The 23,143-nt window shown below is 36.1% G+C and overlaps 1 protein-coding gene across 7 annotated transcripts in view; it reads right to left on the minus strand.

Annotated features, from left to right (window-relative positions):
* The window catches only part of LOC140504754 (zinc finger MYM-type protein 4), a 138,112-nt gene that overhangs the window by 12,315 nt on the left and 102,654 nt on the right, over window positions 1-23,143 (minus strand). For 6 of the 7 annotated variants that reach the window (XM_072610083.1, XM_072610085.1, XM_072610082.1 and 3 more), the window contains 12 exons: window positions 20,192-20,345; window positions 19,374-19,508; window positions 19,146-19,183; window positions 18,000-18,144; window positions 8,288-8,406; window positions 7,434-7,605; window positions 6,290-6,343; window positions 5,978-6,157; window positions 5,510-5,604; window positions 3,165-3,336; window positions 2,889-2,975; window positions 1,187-1,338 (listed from right to left, as the gene is read on the minus strand). In XM_072610083.1, the coding sequence (XP_072466184.1) occupies window positions 1,187-1,338; window positions 2,889-2,975; window positions 3,165-3,336; window positions 5,510-5,604; window positions 5,978-6,157; window positions 6,290-6,343; window positions 7,434-7,605; window positions 8,288-8,406; window positions 18,000-18,144; window positions 19,146-19,183; window positions 19,374-19,508; window positions 20,192-20,345 (1,503 nt within the window). The remainder of the gene's footprint in view (window positions 1-1,186; window positions 1,339-2,888; window positions 2,976-3,164; window positions 3,337-5,509; window positions 5,605-5,977; window positions 6,158-6,289; window positions 6,344-7,433; window positions 7,606-8,287; window positions 8,407-17,999; window positions 18,145-19,145; window positions 19,184-19,373; window positions 19,509-20,191; window positions 20,346-23,143) is intronic. The other variant, XM_072610084.1, reaches the window with a different exon arrangement.

Consider the following 23,143-nt stretch of genomic DNA (forward strand, 5'->3'; position numbering starts at 1 on the left):
GGTTCTCAGAATTTACTTTATGTAAGAACTCTAACGTCAAGGTAAAACAAAGATTAGATGACAATACAATTAGATGGCTTTAGATCTGGCTGCATGACTGGTTAGGACATACAACTGTCCTGGGATGTTAAGAACAGAGAAGGCAGAGGGATAGCATCAACACTGTCTCCAAGTATTTAAACAACTGCCATTCTGAAAAGGGGCTACACTTATTCTGCTTGGCTCCATAGGGCAAAAATAGAAACAATGGAGGCAAGTTTTAGGTCAACATAAGGAAAAACTCCAAACAATTAAAGTTGTCAAAAAGCAGAACGAGCTGGTCTGAGAGGAAGTCTCTACCCCAGTTTGAGATTACTGTAGAAGGAATTCCTATAATGGAAAGAGTTGGATTAGATGCCTCCTGAGATACATTCAGATATGAAATTCTGTATACTGAATCTATGAATCAGTTCCTTTAAATTGTTTAAACTTTAGTGTTCATTCCAAAGGCATTACTTACTTTGAAAATTTATTTTATGACTCTTTAGTAATCGAGTTGAGGGTTATTAATCATTGTTAATGTGATTGCTTAATAAATGTTGATTTCTTTAATGGAGAAGTATGACATCTTTCCACACAAATAATATCTCTATAAGATTCAATTGGCAATTAATGTTAATTTACTTTTACATATTTAGAATGTCAGCTCTTTAAGGGTGAGGATGAAATCCCTTATTAATATGTTTTAACAAGGTCTATGGCCCAGTCTAAAAAAACAGCAGGCACACAATAGATAGTTGATTCATCTGATCATTGATAGAATTTTTTTTTCCCAAATGGCTATGGTAAGTTTCTGTTAAACAGGGTACACTCATCATTTTAAAATATTAATAAGTACAAGCACCTGAAGGAAATCAATGCAGTTGTCACATTTTTTCCTGAAAACTAGGTTTGACCAATCTAAAATCTTAAAAATAAGATGGATTGTAGTTTCAAAGCCATCTGAACCTCATCCCTAAGAGAGCCCCCAAAACAATACTACACCAACCACAGGAACTAATTTCTGGGTTACAGAGAACAAATGTCCAAATAAGCACAAATTATTATACTATTTTTTCAAACTGATTCATGGGCTTTTCCAGAACTACTAAAAAGTAACACTTGCCAGTACCAGTAAGAAATAAAGAAAAGTAATTTAATTTGGTACCTGTTGAATTCCAAGGCACAAGTATAAGATGCTGTCTGGATCATATTTTTCACCATTTGGTCTCCGCACCTCTTGGATAAACTGGCATAAGCCCAAACTCAATTCAGCAAAAGTACAGGACAAAATTTCTTCCTTTAGCTTTATAGGGCGGACTGTGGAGGGTGGGATAAGAATACTAAATATCAACATCTAATAAGTCCGAGACCACATTATAGCTTCTTGCTGTTTGTTATGCACAGTTAGAAAATGACCCCAAATTCCTTGCCCTCACATGAGACTAATCAAAACAGAACCGCATCATAAAACCATTCATTCAAAAATCTGCATGTGAGATACTGATTTATCTGCCCAATGGCAATGTTTGGGACAATTTGTTCAGTTATTTGACATAACAATAATCTCAAAGTTGAAACTGTTGGTGTTTCCTGTATGGATGGATATCTCAAGCTCCTTGGAGTGAATACAGATCTCTTCCCTCTGAAATGACACAGGACTTGATGGAAGAGCATTTCGAAGACCTTACCAATCACAGAGCATCCCTCTTCGACCACATATTTTGCCTTATATCTTTTCCCCCGCAAAAACCTTGAAAATCCTTGACATGCATATCTTTCTTCTTTTATGCCTAGTCTAATTTTTTGGAACAGGGTTATTTCTCTTGCCATATCATCCAAAGACTGGAATCATCTTGATGCACATGGACAGGATATACATTGTAAAAATGCCTCTCCCTTGGGATTTCTTTCTACCAAATCAAACACTTTTTCATAATCAACCGCATACTGGGATCTTGTATGGCACAGAAAGCACAGAAAAGCAACTTGGGCCCAGAGTTGAAGGAAGAGAGCACACTTAATTTCTTTCAGGAAATGACAAAGCACACTTACTGACTCCCAAGCTTTCTGTGAAAGCAAAGATACAGCTTTTCAATACTAACAACTAACATTATAATAACATGCTAACATTGTTAAATGACAGTAAGACATGGAACACAACTGCCTTTGAAGAACTAAGTATGAATATCGCTCAGAGGTCAATGAAGAGACATATGGTGGGGTATAAGCAGGCTGCAATATGTGACCAATAAGGTACTCCAAGGAACAGGAAGAGAAGACGGGCTAGTCAGGTGATGAGAGAAAGGGATGACAGGTGGATGGTCAGAGTGCTACACTGGACAGTACCCTTGTGATGTTTTGGGGGGAAATGAGGAAGACTTCCAGCATGTTAGATGGCCCTCCTGAGGCAAAATTTTATAAAGACATGAACAACAATTGCATAGAATAGGTGGGCATGGAAGGATTGTAATCTGTATGGTTGTGAGAACTCTTGAATTGATGAGATCAGAAATTCACCTGTATATTTGATAATCCCAACAGTTTAGATTAATGCAAAGATTTATAGTTGCAACATATTTTCATATTATCTCCTTTGGTATTCACAAACCTGTGAAACAGGTAGTACAAGTACCACCTTTCATTTTTATAAATAAGAAAACAGAGTCAGAGATATAAAATTATTTGCTCAATATCACAATTAGTAAGAGGAAGGGTTGACAAAACCTGTCTTGACTAAAAAATTAGTGCCCTTTCAATAATGTTCCTTTTTCACAATTTATTAACACAAAAAAAATGTACAATGACATTGATATTTCTAAGCACGCTGAGAAAATGAAAAGAAAACAGATTTTGTAAAATAGTTATACCTCTGCAGCTGGGCTCAGAGGTTTCTTGAGAGAGTGAATGATCTTGGGCACTTCCCAAAGAATCAGGGCATGGAACGGGTTCAACACCTGACAAGGAAAGATGAAAAACTTAAATGAAAGGGTAAAAATCTTCACACCCAGATTAGACTTGGAAATCTTTATACCTAGTTTACTGTACCAATAGAGTTATTTTAATTGCATAGACCTGTGGCCCTCTTTGACTACCTCCACCCCCAGGCCGCTCACCTTTATTAAGGAAAGCCTACGTATGTTTACCTCCAAATTTCTGCTCCCCCTGTTCTTCCTTGGCATTTTTCCACTTAACCCAATTCTTCCAGGCATTTACTCCATACATGTATTTCAGTGTCATTGGGGGTACTGAACCACCTTGAATTGTTCCTTGAACAAAATTCTTGGGCTCTGCAGCTACTATAGACTTCTTCCTTCCCTACAAATATACAGGATATAATTTTTAGCTTTGGGCCCCCTTCTTAGAAAGAAATGACTTAATATATCAAGATATTAATATTGTTAACATTAACAATGAACTGACGAGACAACCAGACATACCATTTTTACCTCCTAATGAAGTAAAAGAGTGAAACATAACCAACTTTGCTTTAGAGAAAAGTTACCCTCTTTCTTATTTCTCAGTGGAAGCAAGAGGAAGTGTAGGCAATGGAAAGACAAGCTTTCCTTACCCCTTTTGTAGTACCTTAATGGCTCTATAAATTAGTCAGGTTTTCAAAATTAGTGATGATGAAATTCGTGGAGTATTAGTACAATGTAGTCACAAGTGAGTGTAAAAAGCATAGAGTTAGAGTTGACAGATCTTATAGGTCATTCAGACAAAACAGTAAATAAATCTTAGGATATTTATGCTAGCATCTATAATACTGGAAAGTTTTCTTTGTAAGGGCAACAAACTTCATATGACCTTTTTTGATGGGTACATATCTATTATCTCTTGCTCTATCATCATGCTCCCAATAACTCTGGCTTGAACTTTAGAGTTATCTTTGACTTTTCTCTGTCTCTCATACCCTATATGCACTCAGCTGTCAAATTCTTTTGTTACCATTTCTGGAGAATCTTGTGTCTAATCTCTTCTCTCCAATTTTAAGACATCATTACTTCTGGCTTGGAATATTTTAGTAGTCATCCCTGTCGCCAGGCTCTTCACTCTCCAATTCATCCTTCACATAGCTGCCAATCAGTTTTCCTAATGCACAGATATGACCACGGCATTTCCCTACTCAAAAACTCTCACTAGTTTAACTGACCATAGGATAAAACGCAAACTCCTTAGCATTTGTTTCCCCACAATCTGACTCCAAACTACTTTTCCAATTACTGTATTTCACTCTATTTCTCATCACACATTCTATGGTGCAGGCACAAAAGCTTACTGCTTGATCCTCAATCTTGTCCTGCCTTCTTCCAACTCCATTTAATCAACAAGCATTAATTTAAGTACCTGCTATGAGCTTCAGGCTCTGTCTGAGACTTGGGATGCAAAGACAAAAATGAAAAGGTCCCCATCTTCAAGAAGCTAAGATTCTACTACAGAGAGACAACTCATGGGCCATGCAATTTCCTATGCTAAGAACATACTACCCCCATCCTCAGTGCTGCCCGTAGAACTCTTTAACTTCCTTCAAAATCCAACATCATCTCATGAATCGAGTTTCCTACCATCTCACCTTCCCAACCCACCTTTGCCAAATGAGTTTTCCCTGCTGCTATTTCTTGCAGCACTTTATCCTTTCCCCTTGTGGCATTTTTACATTGCATCACTTATTTATTCAGATATGTCTCTTGAACCCTTCTAAAATCACGTATGAAGGCTCTTTGAGGGCAGAAGTGGTATTCTTCACCTTTGTTTCCTCAGTAAAGTAGCACACAATGATTCTTACATTCATACATATAAATGTTTAGTAAAAATTTACTGAATTGAACAGATCATTGGAACAGTTACATGTTCTACTCTTTATATATGGCTGAAAGCTAATAATTGTTAAGTTCTCAAATTCCAACACAGCTACTTCCTTTTGGTTGGAAAGGCAAGTTACTTATGTATTTTTCACTAAAGATAGAAGAAGTGTATTTGAGACTATGGTTTTTAATTACTTGAGGGGTAAAGAAAACTTATGAGTAGAAAAAATGACTTATCCCTCTAAATATTTTTCACAGAAAATTTGCCTTTGATCCAAGATTGTTTTTATTGGAAGCAAAAATGTATTCAGAAAACAGTGCTACAAAAAAACCCATAAAACAAATTAAAATAATCTACACTGGAGGTGTCAAACATGCATGTTGCCCATAACACTTCTGAGAGAGGCCTGAACTAGATTAAAATATAATTGGCAAATATTTTAAAAAATTAAAATGCAATAAAATACAGATAGTATATTTTAAAACTAAATCAATATGTGGTCCACAGGGATTTTTATGTATGGAAAAGTGGCCATCATTTTTATTTAAATTTGACACCAATGATCTACAGAGCAATTAGAAAAATGTCTGATACATAGAGAATTTCAATAAATGTCTACTGAGTAAATGAAGAAAAAGAATATCAGAGAAACTTATCAAGACCCAATGAAACAGTTTCTGCTTACTCTTCGTTTGGGTTGTGGGAAGCCATCTCTGTGTCGGCGTCTTGGTCTTGAACGAGACTGAATTCCCATTCCCTTATTGAGGGGGTCAAAAGTTTCTATATCCAAAAGAAAATTACAAAGTGAATTTAAATGGACAAAAAAAATTAAAGTACCAGGAAGATTCCTATAAATTGCTTTATTTGTTAGGATTATGAAGGAAAAATTCCCCAGACAATTAAGAAAAATGAAGTATGGCAGTTTTAGAATGTGAATTTTAAAAATCCTTCCCTGAAACTAGTAAGATATGTAAACAGAAGCTGATAAAAATGAAATAGACTATTTAAATAGGAACAGCTCTGCAAAGGTGTCAATCATATATTTTCAACATTATGACCTAAGTAATTATTCCTACTACCTTCTGACTGTCTGATAAATATCATTTGAGAATTGTTCTAATCTAAGAAAGGTAATTTACAGCTCAGCACAAACCTGATGGAAAATCTGCCTCTAGATCTTGTTCTGTATCTACTTTTGGTGACTGCTTCAGCTCTAGATCCAACTCCTGTGTGGTATTTGACCTTAAGGCATAATGATTAAGTTCTTCTTCCCAACTATGTGGAGTAGATACTGCTTCTGATTCAAGATCACCACTATATGTGCTTCCTTGATCTGAAATTTTAACACAGACAAAAGAAAATTTCCAAAACCAAACCAAACCAAGTGAGATATGTAGCACAGTATCTTGCTATTGACTAGAAAAACAGGACTGGGAGAAATCAGAATGTATTTAAAAGTACAAACCTTTCTCAAATATCTTGGTGTCAAGAAAGAGCTCATGCTCAGATGTTTGAGACCCTCAAGAAAAAAGAAACAATTTATAATGATCAGGAAATTAAGCTCACTCACACATAAACACATATTTCTTTTTCTCATCCCAAATGATAAGCTATGGCAGGTTCCTGAGCCAATTTAGAAAGAATCGCAGTATATCTTCATATAAAAAAAAGAGATATTCATTTTTTTGAAGTCACTAAAGTTAAGAATTAACTTCATGAAGGCATACATGTACATTTTACCTTTTTTAAAAAAATCATATACTAGAGAATCAGTTGTCTCAGAATATATACAGGCTAGGCTAAGTGAAGAAGACATAATACACAGTAGAGCTTAGGTCCCTTTAAACATCAACTTCTGGGCCACTATCTATATGAAGCCTTTCTTGACCTGAACCATACCCCCTGCAGCTATTATTTCCAATCCCACCAAATTATTTTGCATTTACTCTCTACGTATATATGGCATACCTGTGTTTATATACATGTATATGCAAACATATCTGTTTACCAACATATACGCATGCATGTATGCAGTTTTCTTTGATGGAATATGAGCTCTTTGATGGCAAAGATTTCTGTTTTTGTATTTCAAAATGCCTGACACAATGCTTGGTACATGCTAAGTGCCTGGTAAATGCTTGTTAATTAATAATTGATGGAATATTTAATGATCACTGATTGGCATGGTAGTAGGTTGTGTGTAGTGTGATGGTAGAGAAGAATTCCTACTCAAGTAGAGGTTGTTCCAGATAAATTCTGAGACCTCTTTTTACTTTCAGTGCCTATAGTTCTATGGATTTTCAAATAACTTGTTTATAGTAAGTACATATATCAAGGAAAAAAGGTAACACACAGAAGAAAATTACACAAATAATCATGATGGCTTTTGAGTACTAGATGACAATGAACCTGAAACAAATTATGTTTCTAGATAAAGACTATATACACTGTGGGTATCTCAGAATACAAAAAAAATGTTAAAAAAAGTTTTCAAACAGGCTTAAAGCTTAAAAGTCACCAGAAACTCTCATCCCTTAAGAAATTATTAATAAATTATCACCACTGTCTATTATTATTAAATTCGCACAGTATTTTTTGACAACACCAACCTCCATGGGACAGTGTTTTTTCCTTCTCTTCATCTTCTGCAATTATTTCTGCCATCTGAAGAAGGTCAGTCTCAAATGGATGAGGAGACATATTTTCCTTAATGTCTTGGATGGTCTCATTGACCTTATCTGCACTGTCCACTGTTGTAGGAATAAGCATGGGGACTGGCATCTAAAAAAATATTTAAGAGTTATAAAACAGAACTCTAATTTTGTAATAAAATTAGAGAGTTATTTAGATAATGATTTTCTTGTTGAATGTATGTTTTTATAAATGGATGTCTTTTGTGATGAGAAGAAAACCTACTTCATGGGAATATTTTGAGAAGATCAAAGGATATGTTAAATTGCTTTGAAAGAAACAGAAGAGTGAGCAAATACAAGGGGTTTTAAAATTATTATTAAAAAGTTAAGGCTGGCTATCAGTTTATTTCATTAAGTTTTGGATCATCTAAGTAAAAGGTGAATATTTCTGTTTGTATTTTCCAGTACTGTTTTCTGAACATCAATGTTAATATTCTCGTACAATCTCTAATATCTATCTTCATGATTACACGAGAAGATGACAAATATGCACTCATTACTAAACAATGTGACTACATATACCTACCTTACAGGATTGTAAGGACCAACTGAGATCATGTATATATGTATATATAGATATATATATATAGCACCTTGTAAACATAATACGCTAAATATCACCTATCATTATTATCAGACTCATCATCAGGTGTATTGTGAAAAAGGCTGTTTTCCCACTTTTATCAGTAAGTCCAATATTTGATATGAAAAACTATACACTACAGGAAAACCATAAATTACATTTTAGTTAAATTAGAATAATCACTCACTGGTATTGGAAGCCCAAATGGGACTGGTGCATACTGTGTATAAAGATGCAGTGGTATGGGCACAAACACTGGTACAGGAACTGGCACCATGACGACTGGGGGTGGGCTTGGGATATCTTCTAATGAAGAAACAAAAATAAAGATAGGAAAAAGGAAAAAAAAACGTTGTTCAGGGATTAAACATCAGGGTGAGGTTACACTAGATGACCATTAATGTAAATTATTACTCTAAAAACCCTCAGTCTCAGGAGACATTTCAGTTATATTTCCAAAGTGGTCAGGAGTTATATAATTATATAGTAAAATGAATATAGCACAACTACATAAATTAAGAGCTATTTCTTGACTGGTGGAGAAATACAAACATTTTTCAAATAAGAAACACAAACTATTTTATTTTGGGTATTACCACCCAAAATAAAATGTTCGATATCACTAAATTCCAAAAGTGAAATCAGAGAGGATCTGTCCAATATTTTGAAGATCTGCCTTGAGTTCTTCCTATGTATATATACATATGTACATACGTATACATATATGATAGTCTATATATATGAAGTTACCAATGGTGCACATGGGCATGATTCTTGCAAAAAATCCAGCCCATTTTTTCAACTGAACATTGTTGAGTACATTTTCTACCTCTTTTTAAATTGGTGGTTTCTTTACTGATCACCCCCAGCCAACTCTGCAACATCCCCCTCCCCCACCCCCGATCTGTGGGAGGAAAGATAAAGGAGGCAGAGAAAAAGGGAAAAATTATAAGAACCCAAGTCCCTTGGACAGTCTGGGAAGGAACAGAAACCAAAATGACCACCAAGTGAGACAAAATGAAAAAGGGAATGGACAACTAAGAAGGGAGGGGCAGCTAGGGGTTGTGCAGTAGATAAGAGCACTTGTCCTGAAGTGAGGATTCAAATCCAGCCTTAGACACCTTACACTTATTAGCTTTCCAACCCTGGTCAAGTCTCTTAATGCCAACTGCCTTGCAAACAAACAAACAAAAAAATGAAAATAAAAGAGATTGGGATGGGGGGTGTTAAATGGGAGAAAAAGGTTTAGGTTTGAGAGAGAAAAAAAGAAAAGAGACATGGAGTGGGGCATGTCTCCTCTGCCTTTGCCTCCCCAACCCCAGTCAGAATGGGCTGAGGTAAATAGACTTAAAACACTGTAAATTACAGGTCCTGGTAAGGATGGTGGTAGTGTTTGTTTACCAACAGGAGAGAGGGAATTGAAAAGCCTGGGATAGGTTGGAGATGAGAAGGGAAGAGCTGGGGGACCCTCACATTCTTTTGAGAGAAGGCACCTCTCTCTCTCTATCCTTCCCAATTCCCTCACTCCCAGAGTAACAGGCAGCTTCACAGACCAGAGATACTTCTGTTGCTCTTATTTCAACATGTAAAGTCAACCAAAATAGATTCCTGAATTGGATGTGTCCAAAAAAACCTCATATCATTCTGCACTCGAGTCCTTCACCTCTCCCATCAAGAGTAGCTAGCATGTTTTATCCAGTCCTCTGGAATCACGGATGGTCATTATGTTGATCAGACTTCCTAACTCTTTCAAAGCTGTCTTAATTATATTGTTGTTACTGTATAAAATGCTCTCCTGGTTCTATTCACTACATTCTGCATCAGGTCATACAAGTGTTCCTAGGTTCTCTGCTACTATTCTTGTCATGTCTTAAGAACACAACACTATTCCATCACATCTATAGAACTTTTCCAACTATTTTCCATTTCTGAGTGCCCATCAGATTCCCATTCTTTGCCACCTCAAAAAGAGCTGCATTTTTGTAAATCCCTAGTTTGTTTTGTTTAGGATTAATTCCCCCTTCAATTTTCCTCCCTTCAATTCTTCCTTCTTTCGCCCCTTTCCCTCATTTTCCTACTGAACAAAATATATTTCTATACCCAACTCTTTATGTGTTTTTTCTTCTTTCCTTTGACCAGTTCAGATGAAAGTGAAGTGCAAGGGTCAGCCACTCTTCCTCATCCCCTTCTTAATATAGATGTACACCTTGTTTATGAGATAATCTTCCCTAATCTTTTTTTCCCTTTTTTCCTAATTAATTCCTCTTGCCTCTCTTCCCATTCTTCTCTTAAAATCGTCAAGATATAACAGAACCATTCCCAGGCTTTGTCTAATGAGACTCAATCTAGGACACCTGGTGATGACAGGATTCAGAGGGGACACATATATTATCTTTCCATACTTGAAAACAAGAATCTTGTACATGTTCTGTCCCTATTGTTTATTTTTATGTTTCTCTTCAAAGTTCCTACACAGCTCTGGTCTTTTCATCAGGAATACTTGGAAATCCTCTAGTTCACAGAAGGCTATTTTTTTTCCCTTGTAGGATTATGTTCAGTTTTGCTGAGCAAGTTATTCTTGGTTATGTGTCTATCCTTTGCCTTAGGAATAATGTATTCCAATTAGAAATATGTATTCTACTCCTTCCTTCACTGTGGTGGCTGCTAAAATTATGTAGTGTGACCCCCTCCAAGGATGATGGCAGTATTTTTTTTTTGTGACCTAGGAGATCTGGATTTTGGTTCTAATATTCCTGGGAGTATTCATTTAGGGTTTCTTTGAGATGATAACTAATAGATTCTATTTCCTCTGGTTCTAAAAGATCTCAGTGGTTTTCTTTTAAGATTTCTTGAAGAGAAAGATTCCTATGTTGTGAACTTGAGGGACTGGGAGGATGGCGATGTCCTCTCCAGGTAGGAGAGGGGGAGGGTTTAAGGAAAAAATAATAAAGAAATAAAGAAAAATAATAAAAAGAAAAGAAACATGTTTCAGACATCTTTAGTTTAAGAGGTCTATTAGATATTTCATTTGAAATGTCTGAATGGCAGTTGAAGATATAAGACTGAAGGTCAGCCTAGGGGTTAGGTCAAAATAGATAAACAAAAAGATTTCTTGAAATATGATGTCAAGGCTTTTTCTTTGGTCATAGATTTCAGGCGGTCTGATGATTCTTAAATTTTTTTCTCCTTGATCCATTTTCCAGATCAGTTATTTTTGTAATGAAACATCCTAGATATTTTTCTATTCCTTTCCCCAGTCTCTGACTTTAATATTTGTTATTGCCTTATGAAATCATTGGCTTATGTTTGGCCCCTTCTAATTTTTGTTGCTTGGGGCAAGGTTTTATACCTCCTGTGGCAAGCCATTACCCAGTCCTTACCCAGTTCTTTCTTCCACAGTTCTGACTGCTTTCCTAATTTTTTCCTCTAGCACGCTCATCTTATTTATAGTTTTAAAAAACCCTCTACTTCAGGTCTTTCAGGAATTCTAGTTGAACTGGTAACCCAAAGTTTTTTTGAGGTTCTCAGTACTTGTTCAAGTCATCCCATTCCATCCTGTCTCCTCCAAGAGACAGATGATTCCACCAAAACTCCTCTCTTGAAAGTTACTATTAACCTCTCAGTTGCCAAATTCAATGGCCTTTTCTCAATTCTCATTCTCTTTGACCTCCATGCAGCCTCTAAAACTAATACTCCTCCTTAATACTCTTCTTTTCCATGTTTTGTGAACATTACCCTCTCTTGGTTTTCCTAACTGCTTTCTCTGGGTGCTCTTTCAGATCATGTCCTCTACCTGTAGGGGTCCCTCAGGATTCCGCCCTGGGCCCTCTTGTCCTCTTCATTTATGCTACTTCACTTGGCGATTTCAGCAGCTCCTGTCACTCTGGCTTCCTTTAAAGCCCACCTTCTATAAGAAGCTCCTCCCAACCCTTAATTCTCGTGCCTTTTCTGTTAATTATTTTCTATTTATCCTGTATATAGCTTGATTTGCATATATTTGTTTGCATGTTGTCCTATACGTTAGACTGTAAGTTCCTTGAGGGCAGGAACTATCTTTTGCCTCTTTGTTATTAGCTCAGAATCTGACATAATACGTGCTTAACAATTGTCTGATATAACATGTCTGAAACTGAACTCATTATCTCCGCCCCCGTCCCTCTTTCTAATTTTCCTATTGCTTTTGAAGATGCCACCACCCTCCTAGTCACCCATGTTAGTAACAGATGTGCCATCTCTGCTATTCCTCACTCCCTTCCCCTCAAAACCAATCCGGTGACAAGTCCTATTGATTCTAACTTCCTGACATCTGCCATATATATTTCCTTCTCTCCTTTGAAATGGCCACCACCCTTGTGCAGGGCCTTAGCACCTTCCACCTAGCCTATTTTCAGTGACTTGCTGGTTGGTTTCTTTGCTTCAAATCTATTCCTACTCTAGTCTATCTTCCCCTAAGCTATCAAACTACTATTCCTAAAAGTGTGGACTTAATCACGTACCCTGCCACAATCAAAAAAGTCTAGTAGCTCCCTATTATATCCAGGATCCAATATGAAATTCTCTCTTTAGCTTTTAAACCCCTTTGAAACCTGACCTCTTCCTATCTCTCCTGTCTTTTTATACCTTAGTCTCCTCCATGTACTCTGCAATCCAGCAACAATGGCTTCCTTCCAAGACATTCCATCTTCTGATTGAGCATTTTCCCTAGCTGACCCCTAGGTCTGGAACTCTCCTTCCTTACCTCTACCTCCTGGTTTCCCTAACTTTTTCAAAATACGAGTGTCTTTTCTCTGAGATCTCTTCAGTTGACCTTGTATACATCTTATTTGTATTTTATCATGTGTACGTCGTTTCACCTCATAAGACCCTGAGTTAGTTCCTTGAAGGCAAAAACCATTTTTTGCCTTTCTTTGCATCCCCAGTATTTAGAATAGTACCCAGCACATACTATGTGCTTAATAAATACTTGCTGACTCATTACAACAACTGATGAACATCAATTAAATTTCTCATGAAGTTGTTATAATTCATGGCAACATCTTTTATTCCATATGTTTCTCATTTTCAGCACCAATCACTAGTATAAATGTATCCTATTTTTTCTTCTCATTTCTCTTCTTTTTCTTCTAGCTTTACATTAATATCAAACTTTGTTTTGATAACTAAAATAACAATTTTATTTTTTGTGATATTTGGTATTTGTCATGTTAAATGCCTTTTATCTCAAAAGATTTGTGTCAACAAGTCTTTGGGCTGCTTCATACATTACTCCTAAACCACATTTTCCAATGTATTTTCCACTGTCATCATCTATCTGCAATCAAGTCACTGCATAAAATATATCTTGATTTAATTCGAAAGATCATATTGAACACTATAGAGAATTTCTGTGCCTATTCAGCAAAAGTTAGTATGGAAAGATTTCATGGTGGATTTTGTTGCAAATAATTATTACAAACACTGACACTTGAGATGGCTAGTTGTCACATGAAATGATGTTTCTTGTTGCTTCTCACTGAACAATAAAACCAATTCAGCCAACTCCTTTATTTCTCTCTCCAAAAACAACCCAGGAGACAACTTCTGAAATGTCCCTTTGTCTTCTACTGCTATTTAAGAAGAAATGACTGCACTGATTTGATTCAGTTCCTACAGTAGTATGTCCACTCATCAGTCACTGGGCAATGATTCAACAGGTGAGCCAATGTTTAGAGACAACCTGTAAAATGTGATTCTTAGCACCCACCAATTCAGCTCCACAACCAGTATGTACCATGGCAAAACAATTTATCACCAAGCAGACAGTCTATGAGTTACGATCCCCTCTGTAGTTAGGAGATTAGTCTTTAGAAAATGGACAAGCTGTTGCCAGAACTATATTCAAAGCCCTTCCATCATGACAGGAGCTGGCAGAACTTGCACTCACTGGTAGCTTTTGAGAACCCAGGGTCAACTTCATATTATGAGGAAGCACTGATGCATGAGTTTGTTGAGGTAAAGATCGGTTGCTCTTGTCTTACATTATCCCCAACCCCCACTCAGATGCTGTATAGGATGCTTAAAAAATGGGAAAACTCATTACTGGAGGGCTCTAAGAAAACAGGAGCACTAATTCACTGCTGGCAAGAGGTAGGAATTGGTTCAACTATTCTGGAAAATAAATGGAATAATGCAAGAAAAGTTCTTAAATTATTCAAACTCTTTTATGCATAGACTGCACTATTGAACTATATTTAAATAAAGACAATTTGTTGCAAAAGAGATCCTCATTTACAAAAATATTCACAAAAAGCACTGGGGGGGTAAAAGCTAGCAACAAAATGTTTAAAAACTGAGGAACAGATGAATTATATACACTATAAAATAAAAAGGATTATTACATTTGGTATATGTATATAAAACAATAAAACAAATATGAATATGAAGCATTCAGAGAAATGTGAGAGAACTTGGACCAAGTGAAACGAAAAAGAAAGTACAGACAAAAGGGCAGCATAACCTAACTCCAAAAAAGTAAATAAGTCAACATGGTAATGCAACAAAATGTGGACAAATATGATGACAAATGTTAGTATTATACTTACTGTCAAGTTAAAGGGCATATTTTTTTGTTACTAGCTACTTGTGTGACCTAGGGAATGTCACCTAACCTCAGTTTCCTCAGCTCTAAAATAGGAGACCTGGATTAGATACTCCCCAGTTCTAGATTTATGATGAATCCATGATCCTTTCTGTAAACAATAAAATAATTCACCCTTTTTTTTAAAAAGGAGATTTACATTGCTTTGTTTAGAAGCATCTTCCACCAAAATAAAAAATGTCAATGAATCAACAAAATAAATCAAACTCCTTCCCACTCCCTAGTGAAAGAAGGTATGCCAAATGTTACATAAGTGATAAAGAGGTAGAGACCAATGTGGCCTTAAAAGATTTGGGAGAAATTTCATGGAAGAGACTAGTCTTTGAAGAATGACTATGGTTTAGTAAAGTGGAAAGGACATACTAAGAGAGAAACCAAACAACATATGGGGACACAAAGAAGGCTTCTGAGCTGCAAATTTAACGAACAAATTAACTTAGTAGCTCTGTAAAAGATGGGCTGTAGGAAGTAGAGACCAGAGGCTAAGAAGCCACTGTTAGTAAGCCATTCTAATAATCTGTGCATAAGGTGATCATTGATTAGATGTAGACAATGACAGGAAGAATGAACAAGAAAGAAATGAATATGAGATATTTTGAAAAAGAAACAATAATTCTTGATGGCTAACTGGATAAAAAGGTTAAGGTTAATCAAGGGAAATTTAAAGGTTGTGCCTGAGAGTGAAAGCTTCATTTACAGAAATAGAAAATTTTCATTTTCAGAGAAAGGAAGAGTAGTTTGAATCAAACAATGTTAAGTTTGAAGCAGCAATGGGATATTCTAAAAACAGCTTCTTCAACTGTAAAGTGTGAGGTCTTTTATGTAATAAAAAAACCTATTTTACAATCCCTGTTACTCCATGAATTGTTAAGAATTCTATCCCAACAATAATTAAAGTATCTTCTCCTATTCTCTAATTCTATTAGGATGTAATGTTTTTATACTAGGATGTACATTCATCGAACCTCAGAGTGACAGATAGTATAACACACTCTTCCAGAATTATTTTTAGCCAAGCTGCCTTCCAGTTTTTCCAAGTGGTTCATTGTTAACAGTTTATATTCTTGGGCTTTTTCAACACTGAGCCACCATCTTGGACTGCTGCTTCTGGATCTTGTCTATCTACCATGAATAGTCAAGGTGGAGAGACTGTGCAACGACAAATACTCTAGAGCATTTCCTGGAGAGAAATCAATCAATATAACCATTCTGAAGAACAATCTGGAATTAAGTAAACAAAGAAGCTAACATGCCAATATCCTTTGGCTCAGAGATTCCATTGTTGGGCCACAAGATGATCACTGATTGTAAAATGGATACACACATTGTGGTTCATGAGTATAATGAAATATGGCTGTGCTGTACAATGAAGATGTTGAAAAGAACCATGGAAAGATTTATATGCATTGATGCAAAGTAAGTGAGGGAAGTCATCTAAGCCAGGAAAACAATACATATGATGACTACAACTACATGAAAACAGAATGAACTACAGGTATAAAACAATCAAAACTGAATGTTACAAAACTGTAAAGAACAATTTTAACTCCCAAGAAGAGATATGAGAAACTAAGTTCTCCTACCACTCTGTAGATGGATGAAGTCAACAAGTAGGCAACACTGAATATGACATTAGACTTTTTGATGTATTGATCTGTTTTGCTGATTTCCCCCCCCCCTTTTTTCCTTTCATTCCTTTTGTTTTTAAAACAACGTAAGAGAATGGGGAAGAATAGAGGGAATGATATGTAGGTAACAAAAACAAACATCACTTGAAATCTATTAAAAATAATGCAGCTACAGTAACAAAAAAACATTGGAAAAAAATTTTTATATTAACTATCTCTGACAAAAGTCTAGTGTCCAAGATTGATAGGAAATCTCAATTCTACAAGACCTAGAGTCATTCCTTAAGAGACAAGTGGACAAAGATTATGAACAAACAGTTCTTAAAAATAATGTAAACTATTAACATCATATGAAAAAATGTTTTATATCATTAATGATAATAGAAATGAATTTAAAACAACTCCAAGCCTTTACCTCACATGTATCAAATTGGCAAGGATGAAAACAGTCAAATGTTAGAGTGGGCTTTGTCAAAAAAGGATCACTAATGAAAATACACTGCTGATTAAGCTATGAGTTGGTCAAACCATTTTAGAAAACAATTTAGATCTATGTAAGAAATGTCATTCAATATACTTAACCCTGCCATCCCAATGGCTATATATAGAAATAAAGTTCCCACATATACCAAAATACTGGAAGCAGCACTTGTTGTGGCAGCAATAAACTCTAAAGTCAATAGCTGCTGACTGGAGAATGACTGAACAAAATGTGACAAATAAATGTAATGGAAAAGTACTGTGTCACAGGGAATGACAAAAATGAAGAATTCATTCAGAAAAATATGGGGAGACTTGAATGAACTGGTTCAAGACAAAGACAGTAGAGCCAGAAAAACAAAATACACAACGATTACAACAGAAAAACAACACAAATGCAAATAAATTCAGATCAAATTCAATAATCAATATTGGTCCTGAAGATGGTAAAACCCTTCTCAGCAGAGATTGCGGATGGGGTGAGAAAAGGTGTATATGAATTCAAGATGTTACAAATACTGTCAAATGCAGAAGATTTGTTACTAGGGTTTTGGTCAAATGTTTTTGTTAGCACAGTGAGCAGGAAATTATTAGAATATAAAAATATAAGGCATTAATAACACAAGGGAGCTACCTCTAAGGTCTTTTCCAGCTTTAAAATTTTGTTGCTAATGATTTTATTCATGCATATACAAATATTTAAGAGAATGTCCAACACAATTAGATTTACTGGAAATATAGAAGAAGATTCCTGTGAAATTAGACTGATTTTATCGAACCACTAAACCATCTTATACAAACCAAAATGGTGCTTGATATAAAATTCTTATGACTGCCGTGCTAATTTGTCTTTATTAACCATTCTACGTAGAAGTTGAAAATATGTGTATCTTATGATTAAACACATTATTGGAACACATTCAAAAGCTATCTTGCTCTGTTTATGCAAATTAAGAACTTGAACACAAATAGCATTAAATATAAGTTAAAATAAGTAAAATGACATTAAAATAAGTAAAATTCTCTATCTGATATAGAGAATTAAATAATTAATGTAATTCTTGAAATTCAAACAATTTTTAACACCTTTGCTTCCTTTTACAATTAAAATAGAAGGAAAAAAAGCCTCCAAAAATAAGAACGAGGATACATACCTGTTTGACATTCTTTGTTTTGCGTATGTGGTTTGCAAGAAGTAGCCTTGGTCTGTGTGATGGGTTTGCACAATAATGCTTTGTTCTTTAAAAGCCGAGGAGGCTGTGTAGTTGGAAGTTTCAGGGCATCTGTCTGTGTACTTGCCTAATTCAAACAGATGTAGAAACCATGACTGTTCAAAGTTGTTCGAATTTTTAACCAACTACAATTAATTTTTAAAATCTGAACAATATGATGATATGGTGAGCTGTCTGAAGGAAGGAAAAATATCATCTTTATCATTGTAATACCTCAGTACTTACTGTAGGGGCTGAAAGTCTACTGGAATGAAAAGGTACACCATGCCACAACAGCCATTATTGAATTAATACAACTGCCCAATAAGAGTGGTTATAGTAAAGAAGCTAGCCTAGGCTGTTGTACATTAACTATGCCCCAATTCTAATCAGTTTAGCTTAATGAGAAAAATACCACTCCTACAAGTTAGATGAAGGGATTAACAAGATTCCAGGACTGTTGTTTGCTTATACTATGAATCTTAAAAAAACTTGGCTTCATTTCCAGATAACAAGAAAGCAACATGAAAAGTCACTTCTAAGGAAGTGTTCTTAAAGCAGATTTTTTTTCCTATCACAAATACAGTAGAAATATGGTCTGTTTAATCTACAGATAATTAGAGCACTAAAAAATGTAGAGAATATAGGTCAATATATGAGTCAATTGCCTGATGCCCTAATTTTTTGTGGACTAAGCTTGACATATTAATTCAAAATACTTTATTAACCATAGCAGGAAGAACTAGTGATATGCAGTATTAATTCCACTAGGGGGAAGCATATACTGTAACCTTTTTTAAACTTTAAAAGGAAAATGCTTTTTTACAGTAATACGAAAACAAAATTAATATGCATAAAATCAGAAGTATTAAAAAAGAACAACATACCTGGAAGACAAATCTAATCCAACTAAGATCTGCTTAACTAGTTAGTTACTTGTCTGTTTCTATTTTAATAGAAATTTTGTTAATTTTGAAGAACGGAAAAAAAGTGTACTGGGAATATGTTCAACTATATGGTACCTAGGTAGAAATAAATATTTAAATAGGAGCAGCAGTAACCGTAAAAGTATTAAAAAATAAAACTTACATCTCCAATGATCTTTGCTGTCACAGTAGGAACAGCACCTGTTAGAAATAAGAATATAAATTTAAGTTCTTACACTAGAGTAAAACAAAACAGTGAAATGCTTCTCAGGTCAGTGAACAAAAAGGAAATCTTTGAATAGGGACAAATACGCCATTCTATGTTATGATAATTGTGTTGATAATTTTCAACCTCAAAAGACTAGGCAGATTTCTTGTAATTAATCCATACCTTGCAAGACATTGTTAGAGTTCACTGTGGGCTGAGCAGCAGGAGTACTTGCCAAAGATACCACATTGGCTATAACTGGAGTTGAATCTTTTCTTAGAGAAGGAGGTGCAATTGAAGCACTTGGCATCATGGAAACTTAAAACAAAACAAAATCGAGTCCTGATGTTAACTGGCACAAAGATATAGTTTAATAATCATTATTTTTGGAAACACCGTAAGTATCCAACCACATTTAGTTCTAGATAGGACAATTTTTTCCCCTTAAGTCAGGCCTGCCCAACATACAACCCACAGGGCACTTGAGGCCCACCAAAGGATTTCTAGAGGCCAGTGAAAAATGTAGGGTTGCCAATGTATACTCTCTTGTTTGTCATGTGACCTACAGCAAACTGTCAGTCTGTCTCTAGTCTAACCTATCTTATGGCCTGAAGAAGTTTACAAGTTTTACAAATCTGCCTTATGCAAAATAACTTATTTTGGAGTTTGAGGGTTGGTTATCAAAGACAACTGAGGAGATCAGTGGGGGGATATACATTCATGTATATGCCAATATAGTTTTATACATACCTTTTTCTAGTCCTTTCAGCTTGATGAATATACTTAAGTACATTCATTTTGGTGATTTAATCCTAAATTTGAAAAATCTGTCTTATGTAACTGTCAGTTCAATATGGAAATCTATATAACTACATACTAAATCTCGTTGTCTCATGAAAGTAAGCACTTAACACAACTTGTAATTATTTAATTTTACTGAATAAGTCAAATGAGTGAAATAAACTGGATAAGAAACAGAGCTAATATCCAAATTCAATTACCTGAACTATTTTGAAGAGTAGGTGGGTCACATATACTGTGCTGATTACAGAACATCAATATACAAAGCAGGTTACAAAAATGTTTGACCTCCCCTCGCCATTTCATGGACTCACTGAGTTTACCCTGTCGCTTACAACCATCACACTTGGCCATCTAAGAAATAAACAAGAGACAAGAGATGAAGTGCAAAATTACATTGCAAGGTAAGAAGAGGTAAATATTTCTAGCCCCTTCTACAAATGCCTAAAGCATAAGTCAAACTAGGTCATTCTCTTTCTCCCCTCTCAATAAATTCCACTGGCTCCCTATCCCTTCCAGGATCTAATACAAAATCCTCTGGCATTCAAAAGCCCTTCATAACCTAGCCCACGCCTACCTTCAAGTCTTCTTACACCTCATTCCCTGACACATTCTCTTCTATCCAGTGACAATGGCTTCCTTCTTGTTCCAAGAACAAGATACTTCATCTCTTAGCTCTGGGCATTTTCTTTGGCTGTTCCCTATGCCTGGAAAAGTCTTCCTCCTTCATTCTAATTACTGACTACTCTGGCTTCTGTTAGGTCTCAACTAATAAGTTCTAAATCACAGGGCTTATGGAGAAAATAAGATTTGGGTACAATAGTCAAAAACTTCATCAATGTGATAGCACAGGTTTTTTTTTGTTTTTAACATGTTAAATGGTTTCCCCACTGGATTGTGGGCTCCTAAAGGGTCTCTTTTTGTAACCCCAGTGTTTAGCACAGTGCCTGGCACATGGAAGGCCCTTAATAAATGTTCACTGACTGACTTATGAGTAGGGATTGTTTTGGTTTTTTTTTGTATTTATGCATCCAAGTAGTATGCAGGCATAATACTTGTTGACTGGTTGTTAGGTAAATATAGGAAAAGGGAGTAGTTAGAGTTAGGTCTGCACTATGTCACTTGTTTTTTAGTAGCCTCCCTTCTACCACTGCCTGTTTACATACAGAAGAGAACATTTATATGCCTAGAACAGAGTTCATCTTCAAAATCAAATTTCTTAACTGCCCATTAGATGGCAGGAACTTCACTCAGTGTAAGGGATACAGAGACAAAAGTGAAACATCTCAAGGAGCTTCATTTTAAAAAGGAGACATGCAGTACATACATCAGGATACACAACACACACATACAAAGCTGACACAAGGTGCCTTTGGAAGGGGAAGCACTGGTAGCTTGAAGGACAGGAAGGGCTTCATTGATGAAGGTGCCTGAAAAGAGTCTGACAGGAAGGCACGGATTCCAAGAGGTAAAGGTGAGAAGGGACAACCTTCCAGCACAGGGGACAGCATAGGTACAGGTGGGAGAGTGACCTAGATGAGAACAGCCATGAGGTCCAGAATGGCTGAACCAGAGATGACATGGAAGACTGTAAAGATAGGATGTGGGCATACTGTGAAGACCTTTAAATATTATAGGAATTTATTTGTAATCCTTGAGGTAATAAGAGAACTACTAAGGATTACTAAGGGTAGGAGAGGGGAACAGAAGAGGAGAAAGCGATCTGACAATAGGGTTGTACTTGAGAAAAACACTCTGGTAATTAAGTGGAAAATGTCCTGGAATAGGGAGAGACCTGAGGGAAGGAGACAAGTTGGAAACTATTACAACAACTGAGAAGAGAAACTATGAGGGTCTGAACAAGCGTGATAGCTATGTATATGGTGAGAAGATCTATAATATATGGTGGATGTATGTGAGAAGGATGACACCAAAGTTGTAAATTTGGGCAAATGGCAGGACAGTGACATTTGGAAGAAGAGTGAGTATGGGGGGAAAGATAACGAATTCCATTTTGGACTCGGTGAGCTTGAGACGGACTAGATGAATTGTAAGGTCCTCTGATTCTAGATCGATGATCCTAATTTCAAGATCTAAACATCCTATGGGCAGATCAGATGGTGACTCTGTATAGACAATTCTTACTTTAAGTAAATCTGCTTTATGTAAATTCACATTACACAAATTCGACTCTATATAAAGAATTCTGAAAGAAATCGGCATTCCCCAAAGATACCTATGCTAACTTTACTATACAGCGCTGTGAGCTCTCTCTCTGCTCCTGCCACTTGGCTCTGCACTCCATAGGCTCCCACCTCCCTCAGCTCTAATTCCCCACTAGAAAAATACCTAAAAACAAAACAAAAAACCTCCAAGTGAAAGAAGAAGAGATATGAAAGCAGAAAATGCCAATGCCAGCAGATCAGGGGTTTGGCTTGAGATCTCCGTTGTCATAGAAGAGGCCTTTGCCTAGGCTCCACTCACTGGCTCAATAAGTCTAGACCTCCCACTTTCCTTTCTGCCATCCATCTGCACTCAGGTACCACTTGTCTGTCCCCTACCCTGCATATCACCTGTTCTTTCCTGTCTGTCTTGTTTCTCTATCCCCAGTCCCTATGTGTCCTTGAATAACATGCCAGTGCCCTCTCTGTCTCCCTCCTTACCACACTATATAAAAAATATTTTACACAGAGGTTTGCAAAATGGTCCACTTACATAAAGAGAGAACCGTCAGTACTGGAGATCAGAAAGGAGATTAGAAATGGATACATCAGGGAGTCACACGCATGCAGATATTCGAACTCAGGTGTGATAACAAGATGATGAAGAGAATATAAAGAAAAAAAGGCTCAGGATAGAATCTTAAGGGTGTGAGACATCCACTACAGTTGTGAACAGTAGGGATAATGGTGTAACAAAAAACTGAGAAAAGTAGTTAGAAGAGAACCATGAAAGAACAAATAACTTGAGGAAAGAGTGAGAACCTGGTGTCAAACGCTGGGAGGAAAAGGGAGATGAAAAAAGGACAGAAACAGAGAAAAGGCCATTATATGTGATGGGTAAGAGAAAACAGACAGCAGAAGGCTTAGAAGAGAATGACAGGTGGCCATAAAGAGAACAGGCAGCTTTTTCAAGGAGTCTGGCTGACTAAG

This window comes from Notamacropus eugenii, chromosome 5 (assembly GCF_028372415.1).
Source record: "Notamacropus eugenii isolate mMacEug1 chromosome 5, mMacEug1.pri_v2, whole genome shotgun sequence".
Taxonomy (NCBI): Eukaryota; Metazoa; Chordata; class Mammalia; order Diprotodontia; family Macropodidae; genus Notamacropus; species Notamacropus eugenii.